The sequence below is a fragment of the Geotrypetes seraphini genome, chromosome 3 (assembly GCF_902459505.1).
Source record: "Geotrypetes seraphini chromosome 3, aGeoSer1.1, whole genome shotgun sequence".
Lineage (NCBI taxonomy): Eukaryota > Metazoa > Chordata > Amphibia > Gymnophiona > Dermophiidae > Geotrypetes > Geotrypetes seraphini.
The window spans coordinates 295,136,449-295,163,048 of NC_047086.1; the positions used below are offsets into that span (position 1 = coordinate 295,136,449).

The 26,600-nt window shown below is 42.6% G+C and overlaps 1 protein-coding gene across 1 annotated transcript in view; it reads left to right on the top strand.

Annotated features, from left to right (window-relative positions):
• RYR2 (ryanodine receptor 2) overlaps positions 1–26,600 on the top strand; it is a 1,389,277-nt gene that overhangs the window by 1,108,876 nt on the left and 253,801 nt on the right. The window contains 2 exon segments of the mRNA XM_033937646.1: positions 12,206–12,256; positions 20,506–20,605. Coding sequence (XP_033793537.1) covers positions 12,206–12,256; positions 20,506–20,605 — 151 coding nt within the window.

Below are 26,600 nucleotides of genomic sequence, written 5' to 3' on the forward strand. Positions count from 1 at the left end.
TGCTTTCATAGGACTGGCCATAACATATGAAGCTGTCATACAGGTTGGTATGTACTATTTCTTTCACCTCTTTGGGGAGTGGGGGGAGGGGGGGGTCAGAGATCATGGGGAGTAAGGGGAGTCATGTCTTAATTCCTCCAGTGGTCCTCTGGTCAGTTTGGGTACCTTTTTAGCACTTAGTTGTTACTTAAACAGGTTTAGCTTTAAATGTCCAATTTTTGCTCTGAACATTTTCCACAATATTCCATTATTGCAGAAAATCATAAGCTCATCCTAATATCACCCCCCCCACACACACACACCCCATTGAGATTTAGACAACCTGTGAACAAACTCCATAGAAAACCATCTTAAAAATGGGTTTCAAAAATAGAAATTTGGATGTTTAGTTAAAAAGAAAAAAGTCATCTGCCACTTTGTGGACATTTTTCTGTTTGGAAAATGAGCCCCATAGTTTTTTGTTGTTTGTTTTTTTTAACCCTGCCCTCTCGCGACATACCATACTATCCAAGTCTTTAATAATGAAATAAACCTGACCCTACCTATAAAGCAGTCCTCTAGGTCTTCAGGGGCAGAAGTAATTTAGTGAATGTCATGGAACAATAGATATTTAGATTGTGGTTGACTGAACTTGTAGGTTTAAATGTTTCTATCGAGTGGCAAGCCTTTTCTTAAAGCAGGAGATAGGTCCCTTTAAGAAAGGTTGAGTGATAGTGGAACTTGGAAGCTTATTGGTTACCATCTTGCAGCATTTGTATGAGAACCCAGCGCCATCTTGAAGTCATAATCAAGGAATAATAGGTGATCCGTTCTCCCTCCTGAAACAGCAGGAATCCGCAAAATAAGTGGCCTTTGTTGAGGTCTTAAGAAATCCTTGTCTTCCTTGCAACATGCTGTTTTACTGTGGCTGTGCTCTTGCACTCAAGTCCCTTGAGGAATGATTGAAGTGAATACCAGGATTCAAGAGTTTAAGCTAATTGAACTGTGTGAGAAGAGGGGTTATTTATCTTATTGAGAACTGAAAAGAAAAAAAAAAATGATTTTGACTTTGTTACAATAGTGAGATAGTGCCAATTTGGAATTTTTTGCTGAGTCCATGTTTTTGCTGATCAGTTTTTTTCTCCGTGGAAACTGCAGAGGTTTTTGCTGTTCTGTTTTTCCTGGTCTCATAATAGGAGCCGATGATAATAAGCAGGTCTTATTGTGTGTCAGACAGTATTAACCTAGAGATTTGAGGCTCAATTTTGTGTATTCAGTATAATCCTGGCTTCTTTCCTACATTTTAGCAAAAAGATAGCAAACAAAGAACTCCTTTTACAAAGCCGCAGTGGAGATTTCTACCATGGGCCAGTGAGGTAAATGCTCTGATCCTCATAGGAATTTTATGAGTATTGTAGCATTTACTTCACTGGCCTGCGGTAGAAACCTCTTTCACAGCTTTGTAAAAACCAGAGTAAGATTTTTGTGTAAATTTGATTAGTGAGTGTTTAGTTCCCTTTAAATTTATTACGAGAGTAATGATAATTTTCATGCCATTTTAATTCGTTTTAGCAAACAGGACTCTCAGGGCCTGATTCTCCAACTGTGCATCCTGATTTTAGGTGGTGGTAGGCGTCCTACTGCTGACTGGCAGCCAATTGGGATGCACATTTTCTAAAAAAAATTTGTCTGAGGAAGGATGCCTACATTGTAGGTGTCTTTCACGGGTCTGCAGAGACGCATAGGGACACTTAAAAACTCCCAAGGCAGGGCGTGGGTGTGGTTTCACCCAGAAGTAGTCTTGGGCATGTTTAAGCATCCCTATGTGGCTCCATAGACCCGCGACAGATGCCTGAAATGTATGCCTGCAAAATGCTGGCATGCAGTCTGGCATCTTAGGATTTCATTTGTATATATTAGGACTTTTTGTTTGTGGTCCTGTATTTGCATTGGGCTTATCTGTGTTCTGCACATGTGACCAAGACCAGGTGTTCTGGTAGGAATGTGGCTCAGGGTGACTAAAGTAGGGAAAATCCTGTTATAAATCCTGTGTTTTAGGGTAGCACTGATAGAACCTGCATTTTTGTTTAAAATACTGTGTTTTAGGTGGTATAGAGTCTATATTTCTGGTCACTTCACAACCAATCAAGTCACTTCACAACCAATCAAGATGACCTTTATTCTATGCAATCACTGTGGTGCTTTAATTCCAAGACATACTATTTGGAGGCTTAAGGCTTGCCCCATCTGTCTTCAACTTGCCAGTATTAAGGAGGAGCTCTGCAAACTTAAACAGGAATTGAATACAATTAAAGCAGCTTCCATCACTCCACAAAATCATACCAACTTACCACCTCTACCTCAAAGAATAAAACAGCCCAGGAATAAATGGGTCACAGTAGGCTCAGGAAGACTGTGACATGTAACACAGAAACATCCACCTTCACTAATATTACCTCTACAGAGTTCCTTCGCTCCACTAGTGCACTGCGATACTCAGGAAAACAGAAGGGAGGTGGGACTTGAACCAATGAAGGAAACTCAAGAGAACAAGAGCACCCTAAGTACAAATAAAAAAGCCAAAAACAGAAAACTATTACTGTTGGGGGATTCCATCATCAGAGGCATTAACCTTGGAACACAGGGCGAGGAGACCAAAATAGTGAAATGTCTTCCAGGATCCTCAGCTACCAGGAGTTCCAGGCAAATACTGACTATAATTAAGGAAGAAACTAAGGATTTTAACACTGATGTTGTTATCCATCTGGGAACAAATGACCTGGCCAACAACTCTACACTTGCAGCACAGAAAGCTTTTCGGGAGCTTGGTGAGGGCGTGAAACCTTTTGTAAAGACTTTAGCTTTTTCTGAAATACTGCCTGCATATGGAAAAGGAGAGCAAAGAGTGAAAAACACAGAGGACTTTAATAGATGGCTCAGAGCCTGGTGTCATCAAGAAGGCTTCAGGTACATTGGAGGATGGGGAAATACATGGAAGGACAAGAAGCTATATTGCACTGATGGGCTACATATTACTACAGCAGGAAAAAGAAACCTTGCAGAGAAATTTAGACAATATTTTTCTAGGCATTTAAACTAGAAGGTGGGGGTGGTGTATATACGAAGGACAATTATAGAGACCACCCCCGGCAAAAGAAAAGATGTGATAGTAGTAAAGGCTGCAACATAAGCAATATCAGCAACTCATTTAAAAGAGGAGGGGGCCTAGCAATAATCCTCCGCGACCACTTCCAGTTCCAAATCCTCGATTCTAAACTGACCAACGCTCTGGAAATCCTCTCCTGCAAAATCTCCAAAGCTGACTGCAAAGACGATCTAACGATTACACTATTCTACTCCCCCCCCAGCAAATGGAACCAAGCCAAAGAAGATTTCTACGAATACCTCCTCACAAATTCCGTCGTGGGCACTCACAACCTTCTCGCAGGCGACGTCAATCTTCACCTTGAACAAGAAGAGAATGCCAACGTGACCGATCTCCTCTCCTTCCTAACATCCCTAGGTTACTCTAAACCACCTCCCACAAAAACCCATGACAAAGGCCATCACCTAGATCTAATCTCCTTCCTCCCCAACACCCCCTCAATCCCCAGCATTAACCTTAAAGAAGAAAACTGGTCCGCCACCCCCTGGTCTGATCACCTCCGTTGCAATTTCAAATTACACTGGCTTATAAAACAAACCAAAAAACAACCAAGAACCATTCACAAAGAAAAAACAAAATGGTCTAGAGGCCAACTCAACCCAGAAGAATTCTGGTCCCACTACAACCCAACATCCATCCCAGATCCTGACCCCAATTTCATCTCAGACTGGAACAATTTCAGCAATAAGACCCTAAATGACATTGCTCCACTGAAACTCTACAAGAAAAAACACCGCTCCTCTGCTAAATGGTTCGATTCAGATCTTCTTGCCCTCAAACGTGAAGTACGCAAACTGGAAAGAACCTGGTGCAAATCAGGCACAAACACCGACAGACACTCATGGCGAATCAAAGTCACAGAATACAAAAAAATGATCAAAGAAAAGCGCCACAAGCACTACTCTCAACTTATCAACACCCCATCCCTAAACACTAATAAACTCTTCAAAATAGTTAACTCCTTATTTGACACCGTCCCACATAAAAGCTCCCCCACAGATCTACCACCCTCCCCAACAAAACTAGCTGACTACTTCGCCAACAAAATTCTCAACTTGAAAACAACACTCACAATAACTAGCACTTACCCAAATATTCATCCACCCTCTCCAGAAAATGATGGCGCACCAGCAGACATGACCTGGTCTCACTTCAAAAACCCAGACTGGAGCATATTCCTCAAGCTATACTCAAAATATTCCAAATCCAACTGCCTACTAGACAACTGCCCTCCAACCATCATGAAAACTGCCCCCCTCCCCTTCAAAGCAGAACTCTTCAACTGGATCACCCTGTGCATGTCAACCGGCCACTTCCCACTGGAACTTGGACACATCCTCGTATCTCCAATAATTAAAAACCCTAAAGAATCCCCCTCTGTAACCTCCAACTACAGACCCATCGCCAATATTCCTCTCTTCCTAAAAATCATGGAAGGACTTGTCAATAACCATCTCACATCTTACCTAGAGAAATTTAACATCCTCCATGACTCCCAGTCTGGATTCCGCACCAATTACAGTACGGAAACTGTGCTAGCCTCACTAACCAATCACCTCCTCCAACTATTCTCACTGGGAAACAGCGCACTGCTACTCCAGTTCGACCTCAGCAGTGCCTTCGACCTAGTAGACCATGACATTCTGATTAGCTGCCTCGACTCCATAGGCATCTCCGGACAAGTACTAACCTGGCTCACAGGCTTCCTAAAAAACCGAACCTACCAAGTCCACAATGACGGAACCTTCTCCCATACATGGAGCAACCCCTGTGGAGTCCCCCAAGGCTCCCCCCTATCCCCGTCACTATTCAACATTTACATGGCATCTCTGGGTCACATGTTATCGAACCGTAACCTGAAATCCTACATTTACGCAGATGACATTACAATCATCATACCCATCACCTCACTGTCATATGAGACAGAACAATACATCTCTACGGTCCTCACCATGGTAGAAAATTGGACCACTTGCTTCAAACTGAAACTAAACCCAGAAAAAACCAAGTTCTTCCTTGCAAGTCCCAACCACAAACTAACGTCCACCACCCTGCAACTCAATGGTTTAACGTATCCAATCAACGCTACCATAAAAATCCTCGGAGTCATATTGGACCGATGCCTCACTCTAGAAGATCACACTAACACCCAGGTCAAAAAATGCTTTTCCACCCTTTGGAAACTCCGCTCCATCAAACATTACTTTGATTTCCCCACCTTCAGTTTACTGGTCCAATCCTTAATTCTAAACTCCCTGGATTACTGCAATATCATATACCTGGGCTCCTACAAGAAAACCACTAAACGACTACGACTTATCCAGAACACCGCCGTCCGCCTCATCTAGGGCTCAAAAAATCAGACCACATCAGCCCTTTCTACAGGAAACTTCACTGGCTACCGCTCGAAGCAAGGATCATCTTCAAATTCGCTTGCCTCTGCTTCAAAACCCTAACTGGCTCAGCCCCGATATATCTGTCACGCCACTTCACCTTCCCAGGTTCTAACCGTACACGTAATGCTCACCTGTTTGCCTACCCCTCCCCAAAAGGATGCATCCACAAAAGATTCTTCGACAGGACCCTCTCCTTCCAGGCTGGCAAATGGAATGACTGCCTGTCCACTCTCATCTCTCTTGCCCCTACTTATCAATCGTTCAGGAAATCGCTCAAAACATACCTCTTTGACAAATTCCTCTAACCCCCGCTCCTCCCCTACCGAACTAATTATCCCTTGCCTATCTCCCTTTCCCTTCCCCTCCCCCCATGCAACAGTTACTAAATCTTTTTTGTAATTATCACTGGTTTTTTACCATATAATTGCTAACTAACTCTCTACACCTACATTGTATAAATCGCCCTGAACTGTCTTCTTGATATGCTGTAACCTCGATGTTAACTTCGCTGTAACCTTGATGTAACTTCACTGTTAATGTACAGTCTCTTATCCTGTAAACCGCTCTGAACTGTTTTGTGGTATTGCGGTATACAAAAATAAAGTTATTATTATTATTATTATTATTATTTCTTAGTATTGCAATGGAAAGTGAAACGACACAAAAATCCATACGAAAAAGGAGATTATCGCTGAAAAATAGCTGGAAAGCGATGACCACAAATGCTCGCAGTCTAAGCAACAAAGTTCATGATCTGCAAGCCCTGATATTAGAGGCAGATCTAGATATTGTTGCTATCACAGAGACATGGTTCAGTGAATCACATGGATGGGATGCAAACATACCGGGATATAATCTTTTTAGGAAGGACAGAGATGGTCATAAAGGTGGAGGAGTAGCTCTCTATGTAAAGATCAATATCCAAGCGACCGAAATGCAAGGGACCTGGGGAGAGGAAGAAGCGATATGGATTGCTCTGAAAAGAGAAGATGGAACTTCTATCTACGTGGGTGTAGTTTACAGACCTCCGACTCAATCGCAGCAAATTGATAAGGATCTGATTGTGGATATCCAAAAGTTTGGAAGGAAAGAGGAGGTTCTGCTGTTGGGAGATTTCAACCTGCCGGATGCGGACTGGAATGTTCCGTCTGTGGAATCGGAAAGAAGTAGGGAGATTGTGGATGCCTTTCAAGAGGCTCTGCTCAGACAAATGGTGACGGAACCCACAAGGGAAAAAGCGATATTGGATCTGGTCCTCACAAATGGAGAGAGTATCTCTAATGTTCGAATGGGTGCTCACCTGGGTAGTAGCGATCATCAAACGGTTTGGTTTGATATAACGGCTAAAGTGGAGAGCGGCCGCACGATACTTAAAGTCCTAGATTTCAAACGTACGGACTTTAATGCAATGGGAAAGTACCTGAAGAAAGAGCTGTTAGGATGGGAGGACATAAGAGAAGTGGAAAGACAGTGATCTAAGCTGAAAGGAGCGATAAAAATGGCTACGGACCTTTATGTGAAGAAAATCAATAAAAACAAGAGAAAAAGGAAGCCGATATGGTTCTCCAACCTAGTGGCTGAGAAAATAAAGGTGAAAGAGTTGGCGTTCATGAAATATAAAAAAACCCAAGAAGAGGAGAGCAGAAAGGACTACAGGGTGAAACTGAAAGAAGCCAAGAGAGAGATACGTTTGGCGAAGGCACAGGCGGAAGAACAAATGGCTAAAAATGTAAAAAAGGGAGATAAAAATTTTTTCAGATATATTAGTGAAAGGAGGAAGATAAAAAATGGAATTGCTAGGCTAAAAGATGCTGGGAACAAATATGTGGAGAGTGATGAGGAGAAAGCAAATGTGCTAAACAAATACTTCTGTTCTGTGTTCACAGAAGAAAATCCTGGAGAAGGACCGAGATTGTCTGGCAAAGTTACACGAGAAAATGGAGTAGATTCTGCACCGTTCACGGAGGAGGGTGTTTATGAGCAACTTGAAAAACTGAAGGTGGACAAAGCGATGGGACCAGACGGGATCCATCCCAGGATACTAAGGGAGCTCAGAGAGGTTCTGGCGAGTCCTATTAAAAACTTGTTCAACAAATCTCTGGAGACGGGAGTGATTCCTGGGGATTGGAGGAGAGCGGATGTGGTCCCTATTCATAAAAGTGGTCACAGGGATGAAGCAGGAAACTACAGGCCGGTGAGCCTCACTTCAGTTGTTGGAAAAATAATGGAAGTGTTGCTGAAAGAAAGGATAGTGTATTTCCTTGAATCTAATGGGTTACAGGATCCGAGGCAACATGGCTTTACAAAAGGTAAATCGTGCCAAACGAACCTGATTAAATTTTTTGATTGGGTGACCAGAGAGCTGGATCGAGGACATATGCTAGATGTAATTTACTTGGATTTCAGCAAAGCCTTTGATACAGTTCCTCATAGGAGGTTGTTGAACAAACTTGAAGGGCTGAAGTTAGGACCCAAAGTGGTGAACTGGGTCAGAAACTGGCTGTCGGACAGAGCCAGAGGGTGGTGGTTAATGGAAGTCGCTCCAAGGAAGGAAAGGTGACTAGTGGAGTTCCTCAGGGTTCGGTGCTGGGGCCAATCCTGTTCAATATGTATGTAAGTGACATTGCTGAAGGGTTAGAAGGAAAAGTGTGCCTTTTTGCAGATGATACCAAGATTTGTAACAGAGTAGACACCGAAGAGGGAGTGGAAAATATGAAAAAGGATCTGCAAAAGTTAGAGGAATGGTCTAATGCCTGGCAACTAAAATTCAATGCAAAGAAATGCAGAGTAATGCATTTGGGGATTAATAATAGGAAGGAACCGTATATGCTGGGAGGAGAGAAGCTGATATGCACGGACGGGGAGAGGGATCTTGGGGTGATAGTGTCCGAAGATCTAAAGGCGAAAAAACAGTGTGACAAGGCAGTGGCTGCTGCCAGAAGGATTCTGGGCTGTATAAAGAGAGGCGTAGTCAGTAGAAGGAAGAAGGTGTTGATGCCCCTGTACAGGTCATTGGTGAGGCCCCACTTGGAGTATTGTGTTCAGTTTTGGAGACCGTATCTGGCGAAAGACGTAAGAAGACTTGAGGCGGTCCAGAGGAGGGCGACGAAAATGATAGGAGGCTTGTGCCAGAAGACGTATGAGGAGAGACTGGAAGCCCTGAATATGTATACCCTAGAGGAAAGGAGAGACAGGGGAGATATGATTCAGACGTTCAAATACTTAAAGGGTATTAACGTAGAACAAAATCTTTTCCAGAGAAAGGAAAATGGTAAAACCAGAGGACATAATTTGAGGTTGAGGGGTGGTAGATTCAGGGGCAATGTTAGGAAATTCTACTTTACGGAGAGGGTGGTGGATGCCTGGAATGCGCTTCCGAGAGAGGTGGTGGAGAGTAAAACTGTGACTGAGTTCAAAGAAGCGTGGGATGAACACAGAAGATTTAGAATCAGAAAATAATATTAAAGATTGAACTAGGCCAGTTACTGGGCAGACTTGTACGGTCTGTGTCTGTGCATGGCCGTTTGGAGGAGGATGGGCAGGGGAGGGCTTCAATGGCTGGGAGGGTGTAGATGGGCTGGAGTAAGTCTTAACAGAGATTTCGGCAGTTGGAACCCAAGCACAGTACCGGATAAAGCTTTGGATTCTTGCCCAGAAATAGCTAAGAAGAAAAAAAAAAAATGTAAATTGAATCAGGTTGGGCAGACTGGATGGACCATTCGGGTCTTTATCTGCCGTCATCTATTAATGAATGTCGTGAAGCGTTATTGTTATCATGGCTCCAAGTAGGAATATATTTGTCAGCAGTTTATCTGGGTTTTGGAAGGCCCCGAACTTGGGGGCCACGTCTGGAGGGCCTCTTCACATGTGCATCTGAGAAACTGATACTAGGGACATCCTACTACTAGGACATCCTACTAGGGACATCCACGCATGCGCAGAGGCCCTTTAGATGCGGGCCAGAGCTTAGGGAAGGACACATGAGGTTCATGTGGGGGCAGGGCCAGGAGTAGAACTGGGGTGGGACCAGAGGCAGAATGGGGGCGGGACCAGGGGCGAGGTGGGACAGAATGGGATGGGGCTGGGGCATAATAAGGTGGGGGCCATGTGTCCTCTTTTTTTTTAAGAGGAAATCTGGTAACCCTAAGTATGTCCAAACAGCAGGAGCGTATACTATGGGTGGAATTAAGTTCAATAAATAAATTATTGGGCAAGTTATCATTTTAATCAAATGCGCAAATAAGTTCCATAAAGGCTAAATTTTCAGTTTCATCAGCTGCTCCTAGTATTGATCTTAGAAATGGTTACTGAACTATCAAATTCATACTGCCCAATTTTCAGATTGTGGGAGACAGCCGGCTATCTCCTGTGGTTGGGGCTGTATCTGGTGATATGCATTGAATTTCCAGGGGTTTTTGTTGGCCGGCTAAGACAGCCAGCTAAGCTGATATTGATTGATTGGCTGGCTAGGTCTTAGCAGTCAAAGATAAACCTGGTTTTTAGGCAGATCTGTCTGGTCACGTGCCTTAGATGGCAAGTTGCTGAATATTGGCAATAACAAGCTACATCACATGACATAGCTGATCACTGGGCAATCCACTGAACAGGATATTCATGGGAGATAGCCAGCTATCTCCTGCTGAATATCGGCAGATAGCCGACTATGTGTTGTGGCTAAATATCAGCCCCACAATCATTTAGAGAATTCCAATAAAACAACATTTTCAATTGAAGAAAGCTGAGAATGTCTGTTGAAAAAAAACGGATGGTTTTAGCCTTTTATCAGAAGGGGTTATGGAAGGATAGGAGGAATTAGAAGAGGAAGAGAATAGAAGGGGGAGAAATGATATAAATGGAAATAATGTTTCTTGTTCCTCAATCTTTTCTGAAAACAGTCTGAACTTCTGATTGTTCTTGCTTATAGTATGATTGTAGCCTTCATTGTATTATTTTCAGCAATATTTTGCTGGTGTGTGGAATCAATGCAATCCTTCTGTAGTTGTTACAGTCCTTGTTTTCACCTTTCTTTAGTATAGGTATCAAGTTTATTTAAAATTTCTTATACTGCCTAATCAGACTTCTAGGCAGTGTACAATTTTAGTAAAAAACATATATTGACAATAATACAAATTTAAAATTAATAGACATCTTTAGGGGTAGTTAATACATCCAAGGACGCTTTAACCAAGGACAAACAGGGACATAACGAAAAAAGGTTGGAACTAAAATAGTATAGAAAAGAAGAGAACATTTATGGAAAGTACACTTGGAAGGGTTGCTGCGATAGAGAACATCATGTTTTGCATTCATCCAAAGTTCCTCCCCAAAGTAGTCTTGGAATGTCATCTGAACCAATCCATAGTTCTTCCTGTCTTCTTTCCAATACCACATTCTCACCCTGGTGAAGCTGCACTTCACACATTGGACTGTAAACTTGCTCGTGTTTATTACCTGGTTTGAACCAAACCTCACATCTCTTCCACTCAACAGACTAGGAGTCCCTATCACCAAGAGAATAATTTCTACATGGCTCGCAAACTGTATTACTTTTTCCTCTGCTTGGCTGGGCAGCCACTGGAAGGTCATTACATCACATAAAATTAGAGCTATGGCAACTTCAGTAGCTCATCTCTGATATACTCCCATTTAAACATCTGTAAAGCACACTGTCCTCAGTTCTTATCTTCATATCACAATACTGTTCGGAGAATCATTTCAGATGAGACAGTCGATTCAGCCAAGCAGTTTTTCAAAATATATTCTATACTTAGATGCCAACTTCCCTTCAACCCTTTGGTTTTCAGCTAGAACCCCCCCCCCCTTCCCCATGTGAGAAAATACTACTTGCCTGTCCTAGGCTAAAGCACAGTTATTTACCTGTAACAGGTGTTATCTGAGGACTGCGGGCAGATATTCTCACAACCCTCCCACCTCCTCTAGTTGACTTCTTAGTTTTTTACTGAACTGATGGTCATGCGAGCTGACATCGGGATGGAAGGCACAGGCACATCTGCGGTATGGTCAGTCTTGAAACTTTCAATAAGTTTAAAGCAACAGTACACATTTGCACTGTCCATAGGGGGCTCCATGGATGACATCACCCACGTGAGGATATCTGCCTGCTGTTCTCAGATAACACCTTACAGGTAAGTAGCTGCTTTCTCTGCACATGGTAGCGAATCTCACTATTATTAGTAGTGCTATTATTGTACTTTTTCATCTTTACCAAGATATCCAGTTTACTTGCATCAAGCTTGTTATCTGTGGGGAGATTGTGGGAGCAGTTTTCAAAACCCCACCCCATTTATAAAATACATAAGAACTTTGTACGCCCATAGCTTCAAGTATTTCCTATTTATATAGGTTGACTTACACAGGAACATCTATATGCATATATTGGAAACATTATTATATAATACTAAAGTCCAATTATCAGAAGGCAAGTTCCTTGAGTATTTAGTGATGCTAGGTAGTTAAATTTAGCCACTCATTGGGAGTACCTTTTTATGGGGATGGATTTAGCAGGTTGGTTCCATTTGAAATCTGCCCTTATGCATGTTTTATAGCTGAGAATCTCAGGGTACCATTAGATATTTATACTGTGCATTCAGCACTTCTGTAAAATATCCTTTTGTTGTTTTGTTTTTCTTTTACATGACATCAGAGCTGTCACGATGAAGAGGATGAAGATGGAGAAGAAGTAAAGAGCTTTGAAGTAAGACTAAAGTTCCTTTCTTTTTGTTCCCCGGCATTCATTGGATATTATTTATTCCATGGCTTCCAATTAATAATTATTTTTTTTTCTTCATTCATCATCTATTGCATCTTGTTTTGCTGTTATATTGTATGTCAGAAGATGGACTGGCTATAAAAAGATATGACTCATTTAAACAAAGCGAAGCCTGAAGGGGCAGTATAGGCAAAATGTATGTAACACAGTGTTGCAGAAAGAGTACACTTCTTAGCCTCCATAACCCTTGACTTCTATAGTATAAGAATAATTTCCCCAGTTGAAATATTGCAGTCAAATAAAGGAGACATTAAAGCGTAATAAAACTGAATGCATTTAATCAATCAGTACAGAAATGCTTCCTACTTATGTCTTCAACAGGACAGCATATTATTATCTAACATATGTGGGTCAAAAATCCATGTATATTTAGTGCCACTATCTGAATAGGTGACAAAGCTGAAAATATGTGGTTAAGGCTGGCTGCTGTTGCTATACAGATCATGGTGATATTTAGCTGGTATCTGTATAGCTGAGCAGTTTAAATTAGTGCAGCAGTTTTTATGGTCTAACCCAGGGGTAGGCATTTCCAGTCCTCGAGAGCCACAGGCAGGTCAGGTTTTCAAGATAACCAAAATAAATATGCATGAGACCGATTTGCATCTCAAGGAGGCAGTGCATGCAAATCCATCTGATACATATTCATTGTGGTTATCCTGAAAACCTGACCTGCCTGTGGCTCTCGAGGACTGGAATTGCCTACCTCTGGTCTAACCTAAACTGTTTAACTATACAGATAGCAGTTGAATATCAGCGTTATTGCTCTAGCTCAGTACTGGCACTGTGGAGCTAATTCTGTAAAGTGGATGCCAACATGTACTGTAGGTTATAAGAATAGGCGTCAGTGACCTGAATATTGGCATATACATGCATATTTGCACATACACACCTGAAAACCACGGTTCTCTTTCAGCCAGGGGTGTCAAAGTCCCTCCTCAGGGGCCGCAATCCAGTCGGGTTTTCAGGATTTCCCCAATGAATATGCATGAGATCTATTAGCATACAATGAAAGCAATGCATGCAAATAGATCTCATGTACATTCATTGGGGAAATCCTCACGCGGTGGTCCATCAGGTCCAGGACCTGTATAGTAATTCTCTATCTATACCCTTCAATCCCCTTTTCCTTCAGGAAATCATCTAATCACTTCTTGAAACCCAGTAGCGTACTCTGTCCTATCACACCCTCTGGAAGCACATTTCAGGTGTCCACCACCCTTTGGGTGAAGAAGAACTTCCTAGCATTGGTTCTGAATCTGTCCCCTCTCAATTTTTCCGAATACCCTCTCATTCTTGCAATTTTCAAGAGTTTGAAGAATCTGTCCCTCTCCACTTTCTCTATGCCCTTCATGATCTTGTACTTCTCTATCATGTCCCCTCTAAGCCTCCGCTTCTCCAGGGAAAAGAGCCCCAGTTTCTCTAATCTTTCAGCATATGAAAGGGTTTCCATATCTTTTATCAGTCTAGAGGTGGGTGGGGACTAGAGGTGGGTGGGGACAGAGCAACGAATTAGCCAGTTAGCAAAGATATTCAGTCCATTAACCACTTAGCCCTATAAAGTTGGGACAGGAAAAGGTTGTTCTAATTTTATGCAGTGTGGTTAACCGGGCAACGTTGTAAATATTGTCTGGTGTCTGGTTTACCTCCAGGTGGCAGCCAATGATGTCTGATAGCCATCCCTTCAAATCCCTTCTTCCATTCTGTTGGAACTTCAGAATACCCCTTTTAAGACCCACCCTTTGACCTCCCCCCTCCCAAGAAAATTTAAGCTGACCTCAGCCCCTCCCCCAACCTTATAAGTCCCTTCGGCCTACCTTTGTGAATCCAAGAGGAAATGGGCAGGAGTAATGCCCATTCACCCCTGCCCAGCACGGCTTGCTCTTCAAAATGACTGCACTTTCATACAGAAGTCCCCTTGTGTTGGTGTTTTGTGGTTGAATTTAATTTTATTAGTGATTATGGGTTATTTATTCAGTGCTATTTAACCAGGCTGAAGAGGTTTCTACCTGATTAAATAGCACTGCCTAGGTTGGACACAATATTCAGCAGCATTTAACCTAGAGCAGGGATCTCAAAGTCCCTCCTTGAGGGCCGCAATCCAGTCGGGTTTTCAGGATTTCCCCAATGAATATGCATTGAAAGCAGTGCATGCACATAGATCTCATGCATATTCATTGGGGAAATCCTGAAAACCCAACTGGATGCGGCCTTCAAGGAGGGACTTTGAGATCCCTGACCTAGAGCATGCTACCTAATATTATGTTTAACTGCAGTGGCACTAACTGGTTAGTGGTGAAGTATAGTGGCAGATCCCAAAGTTATTCAGGCATCACCGATATTCAGTACAAGTGACTGGATAATTAATCAGACAAGTAGGACCACATAAATAGCGATGCCAACTATGCTCAATTAGTTATCTAGGTACCAGCACTGAATATTAGTGGCACCTGGATAATTTTCAGTGGCTGCTGGTGACCCATATACTCAGTGCTCATAGCCAGATATTCAGGTCTAATTCATCTTGCTGACCATCACAGGCTGAATATTGCCTGGTATGTTTTTATTATGGTGGTTGTTAGCTTTTTATATTATATAAGTTATGTTATATTGTATATAAACGTTGCTGTTTACTTTTGTGATTCTAATTTGCCTTGTACTTGCTTGATGGCAAAGCAAACTATAAATGGCATATGAAATTAGATTAAATTACTTTAAATTAGAGATGGCCATGGGTGCCAGAAGTATCTGCACCTATAGCAGGGATCCACAACTTCCTGCAATATATTGAGGAAAGTGAAGAAAATCATTAATAGCAATTTAAGAAAATCATTACTAGCAATTTTTATATCCCTTGGTGCTTTTGTCAGCTGGAGAGAACTTTACATGAAGAGGACTCTTGGTAACAATTGCTTCTTCCCATCTGTTTGTACCCTTGAAACCTTTCAAGGACAATGCATGTTAATGAGGACTTCTGAATAGTTATTACTTCTTATACTTATTAGTGAGATCATTAGTACATGTAGCAAATGATTCTATTCAACAGGCACTACCAGAACATAATCTGGTTTGAAATAATAAATTAAGAAAAGGGTAGATAGAATTAAAAATTATTATTTAGGTTACACTAATGTATCCTGCTCATTGAGTGGCCTCTGTTGACATATCTTAGATTATTTGCTATATACTGATGACTCCCAGATCTACCTCCCTACACCTGAACATAAACATAAGAACATAAGCAGTGCCTCTGCCGGGTCAGACCAGAGGTCCATCATGCCCAGCAGTCTGCTCACACGGCAGCCCATCAGGTCCAGGACCTGTATAGTACTCCTCTATCTATACCCTTCTATCCCCTTTTCCTTCAGGAAATTGTCTAATCCCTTCTTGAACCCTAATATCGTACTTTGTCCTATCACACCCTCTGGAAGCGCATTCCAGGTATCCTCCACCCTTTGGGTAAAGAAGAAATTCCTAGCATTGGTTCTGAATCTGTTCCTTCTTAACTTTTCCGAATGCCCTCTTGTTCTTGTAGTTTTCAAAAGTTTGAAATTTCACCTAAAGTCCAAGAAAAAGTCTCTGCATGTTTGGCTGACATTGCTGCCTGGATGTCCTGCCGTCATCTGAAACTAAATATGTTCAAGACTGAGCTGCTCTTCTTTCCTCCTAAACCCTCTGCTCAGGGCAGGATTAATTCTTCAAGGGCCCTTAGGCACACATTGGGCCCCCTAGCCCTGCTCTGCCTACACCCCCCCCACACACACACACACATACCCTGCCCCTCCCCCATTTATTTAGTCAAAAATGTATTAAAATTAGTCCAATTAAAGGATCACTATTTCTATTTATAACCATTTATCAAAACAGCTACAATACTACTTTATCCTAAAGCAATAAAATAAAAATATAGATTTCTTTTCTACCTGTGTCATATGGTTTCTGCTTTCCTCATCTTCTTGTCATTCTCTTCCTTCAATCCACTATCTGCCTCCTTCTATCCACTGTCTGCCTTCCCCTGCCATCTCTCCTCCTGCCCTCCCCTTTGGTCTGGCATCCATCATATTCCCTCTGTTCCCCTCATGGTCTGGCATCTCTCTCCTTCCATCTCTCCTTCCCTCTCCCCTGTGGTTTTTAGCATCTCTTCTCATTTCCTCCACTCAGATCTGATATCTTTATCTCCTCTCTCTTCACTTTCCTTTTCTTCTCTGGTCTTTCTTCTCTATTTTCTGCCTCTATCTAAATTAAATTATTTCTTACTATTCAGTCCTGTTTCCCTCTTTTCACTGTATCTACCCACAGCTTGCCACGTCTTTCCTTCACCTCTCCACTATCTTACTAACTCTTATCTTCTTCCCCCATCCAGCATATGCCCTTTTTCTTTATCTCCTTCTTCCATCTAGTATGTGTTTTTTCCCCACTTCCATTCAGCATCTGCTCTCCCTCTCAACTGACATCCATCTGCCTTCTTCTCTCTCTCTCTTTTCTCCACTTCCATCATCTGCCCCCTTCTTTCTCTCTCTCCCTTCTCCTCACTTCCGTCATCTGCCCCTTCTCTCTAATTCTTTCTTCTCCTCACTTCCATAATCTGCCCCCTTTGCTCTCTCCCCACTTCCATCATCTGCCCCCTTCCCCTCACTTTTGCAGGTCACTTTCTTTCCCCTGAGGGTGGAGGAGAAGGCCGCAAACAGTTACACGCTAGTGATACTATTTACCAGCAGCGCCTGAAGCGTTGAAAAGAAACTGCCTCAGCTGCCCCTGCGGCTCAAAAAAAGCTATAGAGGCGATGGCGGCCAATGTAGCTCTATCTGCTCTGTGAAAACAGAGCTTAGCTCAGACCTCAGGTACTTGCAGGAGCGCAAACTTTGCAAAATGATTAGGGATGTTAAACCCAATGAAATTAGCCCTCGGTGGACACAGTTAAGGAGTTTCTCAGTATGAGGGCTGCTCAAGCACTCACAGACTCCAACGCATAGACTGTTGGATAGCCATGCACTCTCCACCCTCCGACAAAAAGCTGCGATGTAAGTAAAGAAGCACACTAACACACGGCAGGGGCAGACAAAATGATGGACACGAGAAAGGAGAATTGTTTCTTAGGCAGCAAAAGGGACTATGTTGGACACGATAGTATCCTGAAATTGTGGGAGCCGGTGCTGAGGCGACTTCAAGAAACAATCTTAGCTATTAAGCTCAGTGTGTGTGAGGGGGCTGGGAGAGAGAGAGAGGCGCGGAAAAGAAAGGCTGCCCGCATGAAAGGGATAGGGACGAGAAAATTAATATTTATATTACAGGTACATTGCATCATGTATATAAAACCATAGCAAACAGCAACAGGCCCCGGCATCAACGTCAAGTAAGTTCCGCTTGCAAGGTAACAGTGGAACTTACTTGACATCGATGCCAGGGCCCGTCGCTGTTTGAAAAAAAAAAAAAAAAAGAATTTGAAAAAAGGGACTGGCAAAGGTGAGGGGAAGGGAGAACCCCAGGACAGCTGCTCTTTGCCCTCCTTCAGTGGACCCCCCTAACAATTTTGGGCCTTAGGCACGTGCCTACTGGGCCTACCCTTTAATCCATCTCTGCCTCTGCTCCTCCTCCTCCTTTCTCCATCTCGGTAAATAATACTGTCATTGTTCCAGTCTCCTCTGCTTGCAACCTTGGAGTAGTCTATGATGCTGACCTCTCATTTTCTACGCACATTCAACAAGCAGCTAAGACCTGTCGCTTCTATCTCTTCAATATCTCCAAAATTTGCCCCTTCCTCTCTGAGCACACTACCCGGACCCTTGTCCAAGCTCTTGTAACCTCACACTTAGATTACTGCAATCTACTTCTAACTGGTATCTTGCAGTGTTGCCTCTTCCCCTTGCAATCTGTGCAAAACTCTGTTGCACGATTCATCTTCTACCAACCTTGCTATGCCCATGTCACCACTCTCCTTAAATCACTTCACTGGCTCCCTATCTACCATCGCATACAGTTCAAAATCTTATTGCTGACCTACAAGTGTGTTTATTCTGCTGCCCCTCAATATCTCTTCTCACTTCTCTCTCCTTATACACATCCCAGAGAAGGCCGCTCCTCAGATAAGTCGCTCTTAGCTTTACCCTTCTCTTCCACTACCAATTCCAGACTTCATTCCTTTCATCTAGCTGCCCCCTATGCCTGGAATAAATTACCCGAGTTTGTCCATCAAGCCCCTTCCTTTCCCTTGTTTAAAAGCAGACTGAAAACCCACCTTTTTGATATAGCCTTCAATCCTTAACCCTACTCCTCTGCTCTCCAGCCCAGCCAGCTGATTAACCATTCCCCTTAACTGAATCGATAACATCCTGTTTGCCTGTCTTGCCTGTGTAGATTGTAAGCTCTTTCGAGCAGAAATTTTTTCTTCTTCTTTGTGACTCTGTGCAGCGCTGGCGTGCGTCTGGTAGTGCTATAGAAATAATTAATAGCAGTAGTATAAAGTGTAACCCTGGGTTTGTGTGTCACTTTGTGCATGGCCTGAGAGGTCAGAGCCCATTACATAAACAGGGCCAAGGTTTTGTGTAAATCAGAAGTCTGAATACACCTTTCAGATTTGTCAGATAATCCACTCACTCAACTTAGCTGACTCCAAAAAGATTTGCCTTGAACCAATTACCGTATATACTTAACAGTTGATGTTTGAGAAGGTTTAACTGGGAAGATGAGATTCCTGCCCAGTTGAATCCCACTGAGCATTTTTTTTTCTTTTATAAGCATTTAAATATTACATTTACAAATAGGTCCTTTTACTAAGGCGCGTAAAATGATTTAGCATGTGCTAAAGATTAGTACGTACTAAGGCATTCATAGAATATAATGGGTGCCTTAGCATTTAGCGTGTGCTAAATCGATTAGTAAAAGGACCCCAAAGTAAAGTAGAAAGTAAGGAAATCAGAATTTCCCAGTAATTATATTCCAATCAAAAGGTCATACATATTTTGCAGCTCGTATTTTGGACATGGTAGTAATGGATTGTCTTGTGTCTTATGAACTAAGCTTTATACACCCCCTTCTGAAGGATTTTCTAGCTTAGGACTCTAGGCAACCTCCATTTTCCACCTTGTGCTGCTTAGTTATCCTCAGATCTGAGATGCAAGCAAGGAAATCTTGTGACTGCCCAAATGAACTGTGACTTTGCTTTCTTTACATTTTCTCCTTGGGTTACTTTCTACAGTTTTTTCACACTAATTGAAATGATTTGCAGCATCCAAGTGCAATCATGGCTGAAGCCGCACCACGTAATTATCAGAACATAAAGGCACATTGCTTCCAGTAAATGATTCTGTCTGAGACAATGTGGCAAGGGCAGATACAAGAGCAGCTGTTTTAATTCAGCAGCTTTACTCATCAAGTGTGGCGTTTGGCAATATTATGGTTAATAAGCTGCTGAAATGTTCTTATCTTCTCACATAAACACAGTTTTCATTCAAATATGATGTGCTGGATAGCATCACATGAAGGTCATAATGTGCAAAACATTTTTTTTAAAAATACCATAAAACATTGTTAAGTAAACCATAATGCCAAAAGCATATACTTGGACACAAGCCATGCATTCATTCTGTGATACAGTGTTGATCAAAATTTGTAATTAAACCAGTACAATAAACCCTGTATTTGGTTTTGGTACATCAAGAAAATAAAAGCACCGAGGGAAACCGTGTTCGTTCAGAATATGGGTCTTTTCCAGATAAGCCCCGCCACTAATGCAAAAAGTGCACGGGCGAAAACTTAAGCCCCGCCACCACTAATGCAAAAAGTGCACGGGCGAAAACTTAAGCCACGCCACCTTATAAATTATTAAACTATTGAAGCCCTCCGAGGAAATTATTCACATGATTTGAATAATGGCTCGGGGAGGGGGTTAAGGGGGGGCTCTGCCCCCCCTTGTATATCACTTTCCCCAAGTATTCACTTAGCATGGTGTTAGCTAAAACTGTGGCGGGGGTTAACTTTTTGGCGGGGCTTATCTGGAAAAGATCCCAGAATATCAGCTTATTTTTTCTTTCACAAGCAAAGTATATGCTAAATAATTTCATAATGTTGCAATAGTGTTTGCATACTAAACAATAAATAAAAAGCTGTAAAAGTTTCATTCATTAGCAAGCTGACACTCATTGAAGTCTACAGCATAAATGGTTGGGATCTGTCTTCAGGAAAAAGAAATGGAGAAACAAAAACTGCTGTACCAGCAAGCTAGGCTGCATGACCGGGGAGCTGCAGAAATGGTATTGCAAATGATCAGTGCTTGTAAAGGTAAGAAAACAACACTTAATTAATCATTTACTAATTAATGGAGTAAACTTTATTATAGGCAAATTGATTAAGTTGACATATACGATGGGCCGCTGAAACTTTTCAGACCAACTAACAAACTATACACTTAGGGCCTGATTCTGTATCGGATTCCCGGTCTCAGCAGCCACCTAAGTGGCTTTTGAGAATCACACATGGATTGCGTCCTAATCTGACCAATTGGAATCTTAGGCCACTCCCAATGCATCCTGGGATTCACTGGGATGGAGGCCTAAGACTCCAGTTGGCCCAGGTCCCTAAGTCCCCTCCTATGGGGAGAGTGTGGCATAGTGGTTAAAGCTACAGCCTAAGCATCCTGAGGTTGTGGGTTCAAACTCACAGTGCTCCTTGTGACCCTAGGCAAGTCACTTAATCCCCCCTCCCATTGCCCCAGGTACATTAGATAGATTGTGAGCCCGCTGGGACAGACGCAGAAATGCTTGAGTACCTGAATAAATTCATGTAAACCGTTCTGAGCTCCTCTGGCAGAACGGTATAGAAAATTTAAAAAATAAATCTGAGCCAATCAGGGCTTTAGACCCATCCCTGATGCATTTCAGAATGCATTGGGAAGGGGAAAGCCCACCATTTTGCAGTGGCGGGCCTGCCGGCAGGAGGGACTAGCTATCCCTCTTGCTGGCCATCAGATAAAGGTATGGGGCATTCGGGGGGTGGGGGGGGAGTGGCTGGAGGATCTTGAGGGTGTTAGGGGGATCTTGGGGGTGTCGGAGTAGTGTTGTGGATGTTGGGGTGTCGGGGATTGTCAGGGGTGGAGTTGGGCAGTGTTTGGTGGGGTTCGAGGGATGATGAGGCCAGCAACAGGAGGGAGTGGTCATCCCTTCTGCCGGGGATGCCTTAGGGGGTGGCGGCAGGAAGAAGTCATCCCCCTGCCTTGGACTGTGTCAGGAGGTTTGCCGTTGCGGCAGGAGGAATTGGGCACTCCTCCTGCCATGGCTAACTGGGGGGGAGGAGGCTTTGGGGGTTCTGGCAGGAAGAAGTGGCCATCCCTCCTGCCAGCCGAGTTTACGGGAGGGGGGGATAAGTTCCCTGCTGTGGCCGCTAAACTGATAGTGGCAGGAAGATTCCCAGCCTTCGGTGCGCTTAAGCAGCCCTACACGTCTCCTTAAGCTTGCGAAAATGCCTACAGTGTAGGCGGCCTGCCTCAGGGTGTTTTTAAACAAAAAACGTGCCTCCCAATTGGCTGGTTAGACAGTGGTAGGACGCCTACTGCTGCCTACAGTCAGGATGCTATTTATAGAATTTGCCCCTTAGTCCTGCAATTTTCTACTTTTTTGTTCCATATTTTTCTGACGGAATGAAAAAAAATGGAAAATCACTGGAATTAGGCCTGTATTCTCTATAGGGTGCTGATTACATGCCAATCATATGACAGCACCCTATAGAGAATCGCGCCTTAGCTATAGGCACTGGAAATGTAGGCCCGGGTTTTCCGGGCCTACATTTTCAGCGCCTTTGTTCTGAATCATACTTACATAAGCATTTTAGGCCATCTAACACCAAGTCCAATGTTAGCCACGCTCATAGTGGCGTTCAGCAGGCTAAAGACCTGTGTAGGCACAATTCTGGCACATATTATTTAAGCACAGGTAAGTGCTTTAAGAGTGCCATTTTAAATGGTGTTTATGTTACTTAGGCTCTGGTTGAATTTCCCCCTAGGTGTATAGCCCTCGATGGAGACTGTCCCAACTTTGTTGGTTGGGCTGAGAACTTCTCAGCAGCCCCTAGTATTTACAATATGAAGGATTCCACCACATGGGAAACAAAGAAATGTGTTGCGTTCTACTGTTGATGACATTTGATTGTTTTGGGAATGTTCTGTTTACCTAATGTCTGTTGAAAAGAGGCTAGCACTGGCATGTCCATTTGTGGTTTTCTACAGGAAGAAAAGGAATTAATAGGATCCTGCTTGCTGCTTATGATGTTTGGCGTGCATCTATTACCTCAAACTTATTTTAATAGAAGGCATTTTAAATTTCACTTTGTACCTCAATTCACTTTCTGTATACAGTCATACCTTGGAATCCAAACTTAATCTGTTCCAGAATCCCATTCGAGTTCCAAAGCGTTCGAGTTCCAAGGCAATTTTTCCCAATGAAAATAATAGAAACTGGATTAATCCGTTCCTGGGACCCACAAACTCAAATTTTAACAGGAAATACACTGGATTTTAAGGTAAAATATTAACAAATATTCCAAAGCAGCATTCAGATTCTGGGGCACAAACACACACATACAATGTGCAGGGCATTCGGATTGCAAAGCAGAGTTCGGATTCCAAGACAAGATTTACTACAAAAAAAAAGTTCAGATTCCAAGTCTGGGGTGTTCAGATTCCGAGGTATCACTGTACTGAGTTTTGTAGTACCATAGATCAGAGACAAAATAGCAGATTTATGTGTTGGCCGAAAGTAGGACAAAGACTTGCAAAGAGTCTTCAAATTTATTCCTTGATGTTTTTAAGTAGCACATCTTTATGGAGAAGGATTTGATCTACAAATCTATCTTAATGTGATTTAAAGGGGAATTCATCAAGTGGCACTATGGCTTTAGCACACTTTAAAAGAATTAGCATGCACTAATAGGGTCTTTTACTAAGGCGCGCTAGTTGATTTAGTGCGCGCTAAATGCTAATGCGCCCATTATATTCTATGGATGTGTAATCATTTAACGCACACTAAATTGGCTAGCACACCTTAGTAAAAGACCTCCTTGATGCTGAAAGCCCATTGTTTTCGAAGGTAGGGTGAAGAGGTACTATACAGTTTTGGAGGCCACATTATCAAAAAGATGTGAAGAGAATAGAGTCGATCCAGAGAATAGCCACTAGGATGGTCTCAGGACTTAAAGATCTCCCATATGAAGAACATCTGAGCAGACTGCGCTTATATTCTCTCGAGGAGCGCAGGGATAGGGGGGGACATAATAGAAACATTCAAATACATCACGGGCCGCATTGAAGTGGAGGAAGAAATTTTTTTTCTTAAGGGTCCCAAGGCGACAAGAGGGCATCTGCTAAAACTTAAGGGGGGAAGATTTCATGGTGACACCAGGAAATACTTCTTCACCGAAAGGATGATTGATCGTTGGAATGGTCTTCCACACCAGGTGGTCGAGGCCAGTAGCGTGCTTGACTTCAAGAGACGATGGGACAAACAGATGGGCTTGCTACAGAGTTATGCTTAAAAGATGAATTCTCAAGGAAGGGAGGGTTCTTGAGTGGGCAGACTTGTTGGGACGCCGGCCCTTTTCTGCCGTCATACTCTATGTTTCTCTAATATGACACAACACAAAAAAAATACAAACCCCTCTTATAGGGGCTCTTTTTATAAGCTGTGGTAAGCACTAGCATGTGTTTACTATGGCAAAAAAGTGTTTACCATGAGATGTGCTGTGGCATCCCTTAGTAATTTTGCCATATTGATACACTACCCACATACAAAAAATAAAGGGGTCCTTTTACTAAGGTGCGCTAGCCGATATAACACATGCTAAATGCTAACGCATTCATTATATTCTATGGACGCGTTAGCGTTTAGCATGCACTAATATTTAGTGCGCACTAAATCGGCTAGTGCGCCTTTAGTAAAAGAGGGGGAAATCTATTTTCTCCAAGGACAAGCAGTTATATATTCTCATACATATGGGTAACATCATCCATGGAACCTGATACAGTCAATTGAAAAGTGTACCATCATTTTAAATTTTAGCACTGCCCATACTGCATGTGTGGTGGTGCCTTCTTCCCAATGTCGGCTTGTAGGACCTGCGGTCTTTAGTTTTCCATGGAGCTGACAAGCTAACTGTTATCTCCTCAACATGTTACTTTTTTTTTTTTTTCCGAATCCGAACGTCCTGCACATTGTATGCGTGTGTTTGTGCCTCAGAATCTGAATGCTGCTTTGGAATATTTGTTAATATTTTACCTTAAAATCCAGTGTATTTCCTGTTAAAATTTGAGTTTGTGGGACCCAGGAACGGATTAATCCAGTTTCTATTATTTTCATTGGGAAAAATTGCCTTGGAACTCAAACGCTTTGGACTCGAATGGGGTTCTAGAACGGATTAAGTTCAGATTCCAAGGTATCACTGTATACAGAAAGTGAATTGAGGTACAAAGTGAAATTTAAAATGCCTTCTATTAAAATAAGTTTGAGGTAATAGATAAGAACATAAGAAGTTGCCTCCACTGGGTCAGACCGAGGTCCATCTCGCCCAGCGGTCTGCTCCTGCGGCGGCCCATCAGGTCTGCGACCTGTGAAGTGGTTTCTGACCACTTTTATAACCTACCTCAAGTTCTATCTGTACCCCTCTATCCCTTTATCCTCCAGGAACCTATCCAAACCCTTCTTGAACCCCTGTACAGAGTTCTGGCCTATCACTTCCTCCGGAAGCGCGTTCCATGTGTCCACCACCCTCTGCGTAAAAAAGAACTTTCTAGCATTTGTTCTAAACCTGTCCCCTTTCAATTTCTCTGAATTTCTCTGAACGCCAAACATCATAAGCAGCAAGCAGGATCCTATTAATTCCTTTTCTTCCTGTAGAAAACCACAAATGGACGTGCCAGTGCTAGCCTCTTTTCAACAGACACTAGGTAATCAGAACATTCCAAAAACAATCAAATATCATCAACAGTAGAACGCAACACATTTCTTTTTCACTTTAATATTTTTTTTCAGTTTTCATCATTATTTGTTGTTTTCTTTCTGTTCTTCCTATTCACTCACCTTTTTTTTTTTTTTTTTAACTTTTCTTGACTTTTCATTTTTGGGCCTTCAGGGCAGAAGGGATGGCCACTGTTCTGGGAGCCTTGAGACATTTTCTGGCTGAGTTTTACTCAAATTCCCTGGGCCATTGAGCCCTTTGACGGTTTTCTCCTCGAAGTCCAACACACCTAGCAGCTTCAAATGGTACAGTTGATGCAATAGGACCATTTCAGGCACTGATCCCAACAACTGGTGTGTCCAGTGTCTTGATCCTGAGCATCAACACATTTCATGCACCCACTGCTGTTGCATGCAGAAGAGGTCACTTAAGACCCAGAAACCTCACTTTGAAAAGCTTTTCAGTACTACTTTAGAGGCATCAAGCATGATTGGGGATTCCGATTCCGACTCTCAACCTTGATCTACTTTGACACTGACATCTGCCCTGCCTGCATCATTGACACAGTGCAGGGACTCCACGTCTTCAACATCAGTGCTGCCTGCATCGGGAGAGCCTCGTAAGAGAGCTAAACACAAATATGTCTCCCCTATCAGGCATTCCTTGACATCTTCCTCGGCTTTCAATGCCTAATTGGCTCATTGAATATTGACCTCATTTACTCCATTAAAACTGTTAATTTTTATTTGTCCAATATGCTATATTGAGTAGCTTACCAATACCTGTACATGTTAAACATGTGTGCTGTCTTTATAAAATAAGCTTTCAGAATACTCCCAGTAGTGCCCAAGTATTCCTGCACAAAGTTAACTCTTCTCTTAAGGAAGATGCTACTTTAAGCTTGTATTCTGTGTGTAAATACTTATATTTTATTAAGTTTATTAAGTAAAAATTAAATCAGTACTCAAATCTTACTAGAAGGGTCAAAGATGTTAAATTCTAACCGAAAGCATCCCATTAAAACATAGGGTGTCTTTTACTAAGGTGCGCTAGCCGATTTAGCGTGCGCTAAATGCTAATGCGAGCTTAGGCGAGCTTGCAGGCCTCCCTAGGCTCTCGGAGGCACCTTCAATATATGGCGGCCTGCCTGGGGTGCATTTTCTTTAAAAAATGTGCCTCCCGATTGGCTGATTAGACAGCTGTAGGATACCTACAGCTGCCTACAATCGGGATGCTCTTTGCAAAATCGGGGCCTGTGTGTCTAAGTGCTTGGAAAATGAGCCTCTGTGTGCTCTGATTTGATGCTTTTAGTGAGTATTCTATAAAGTATGCA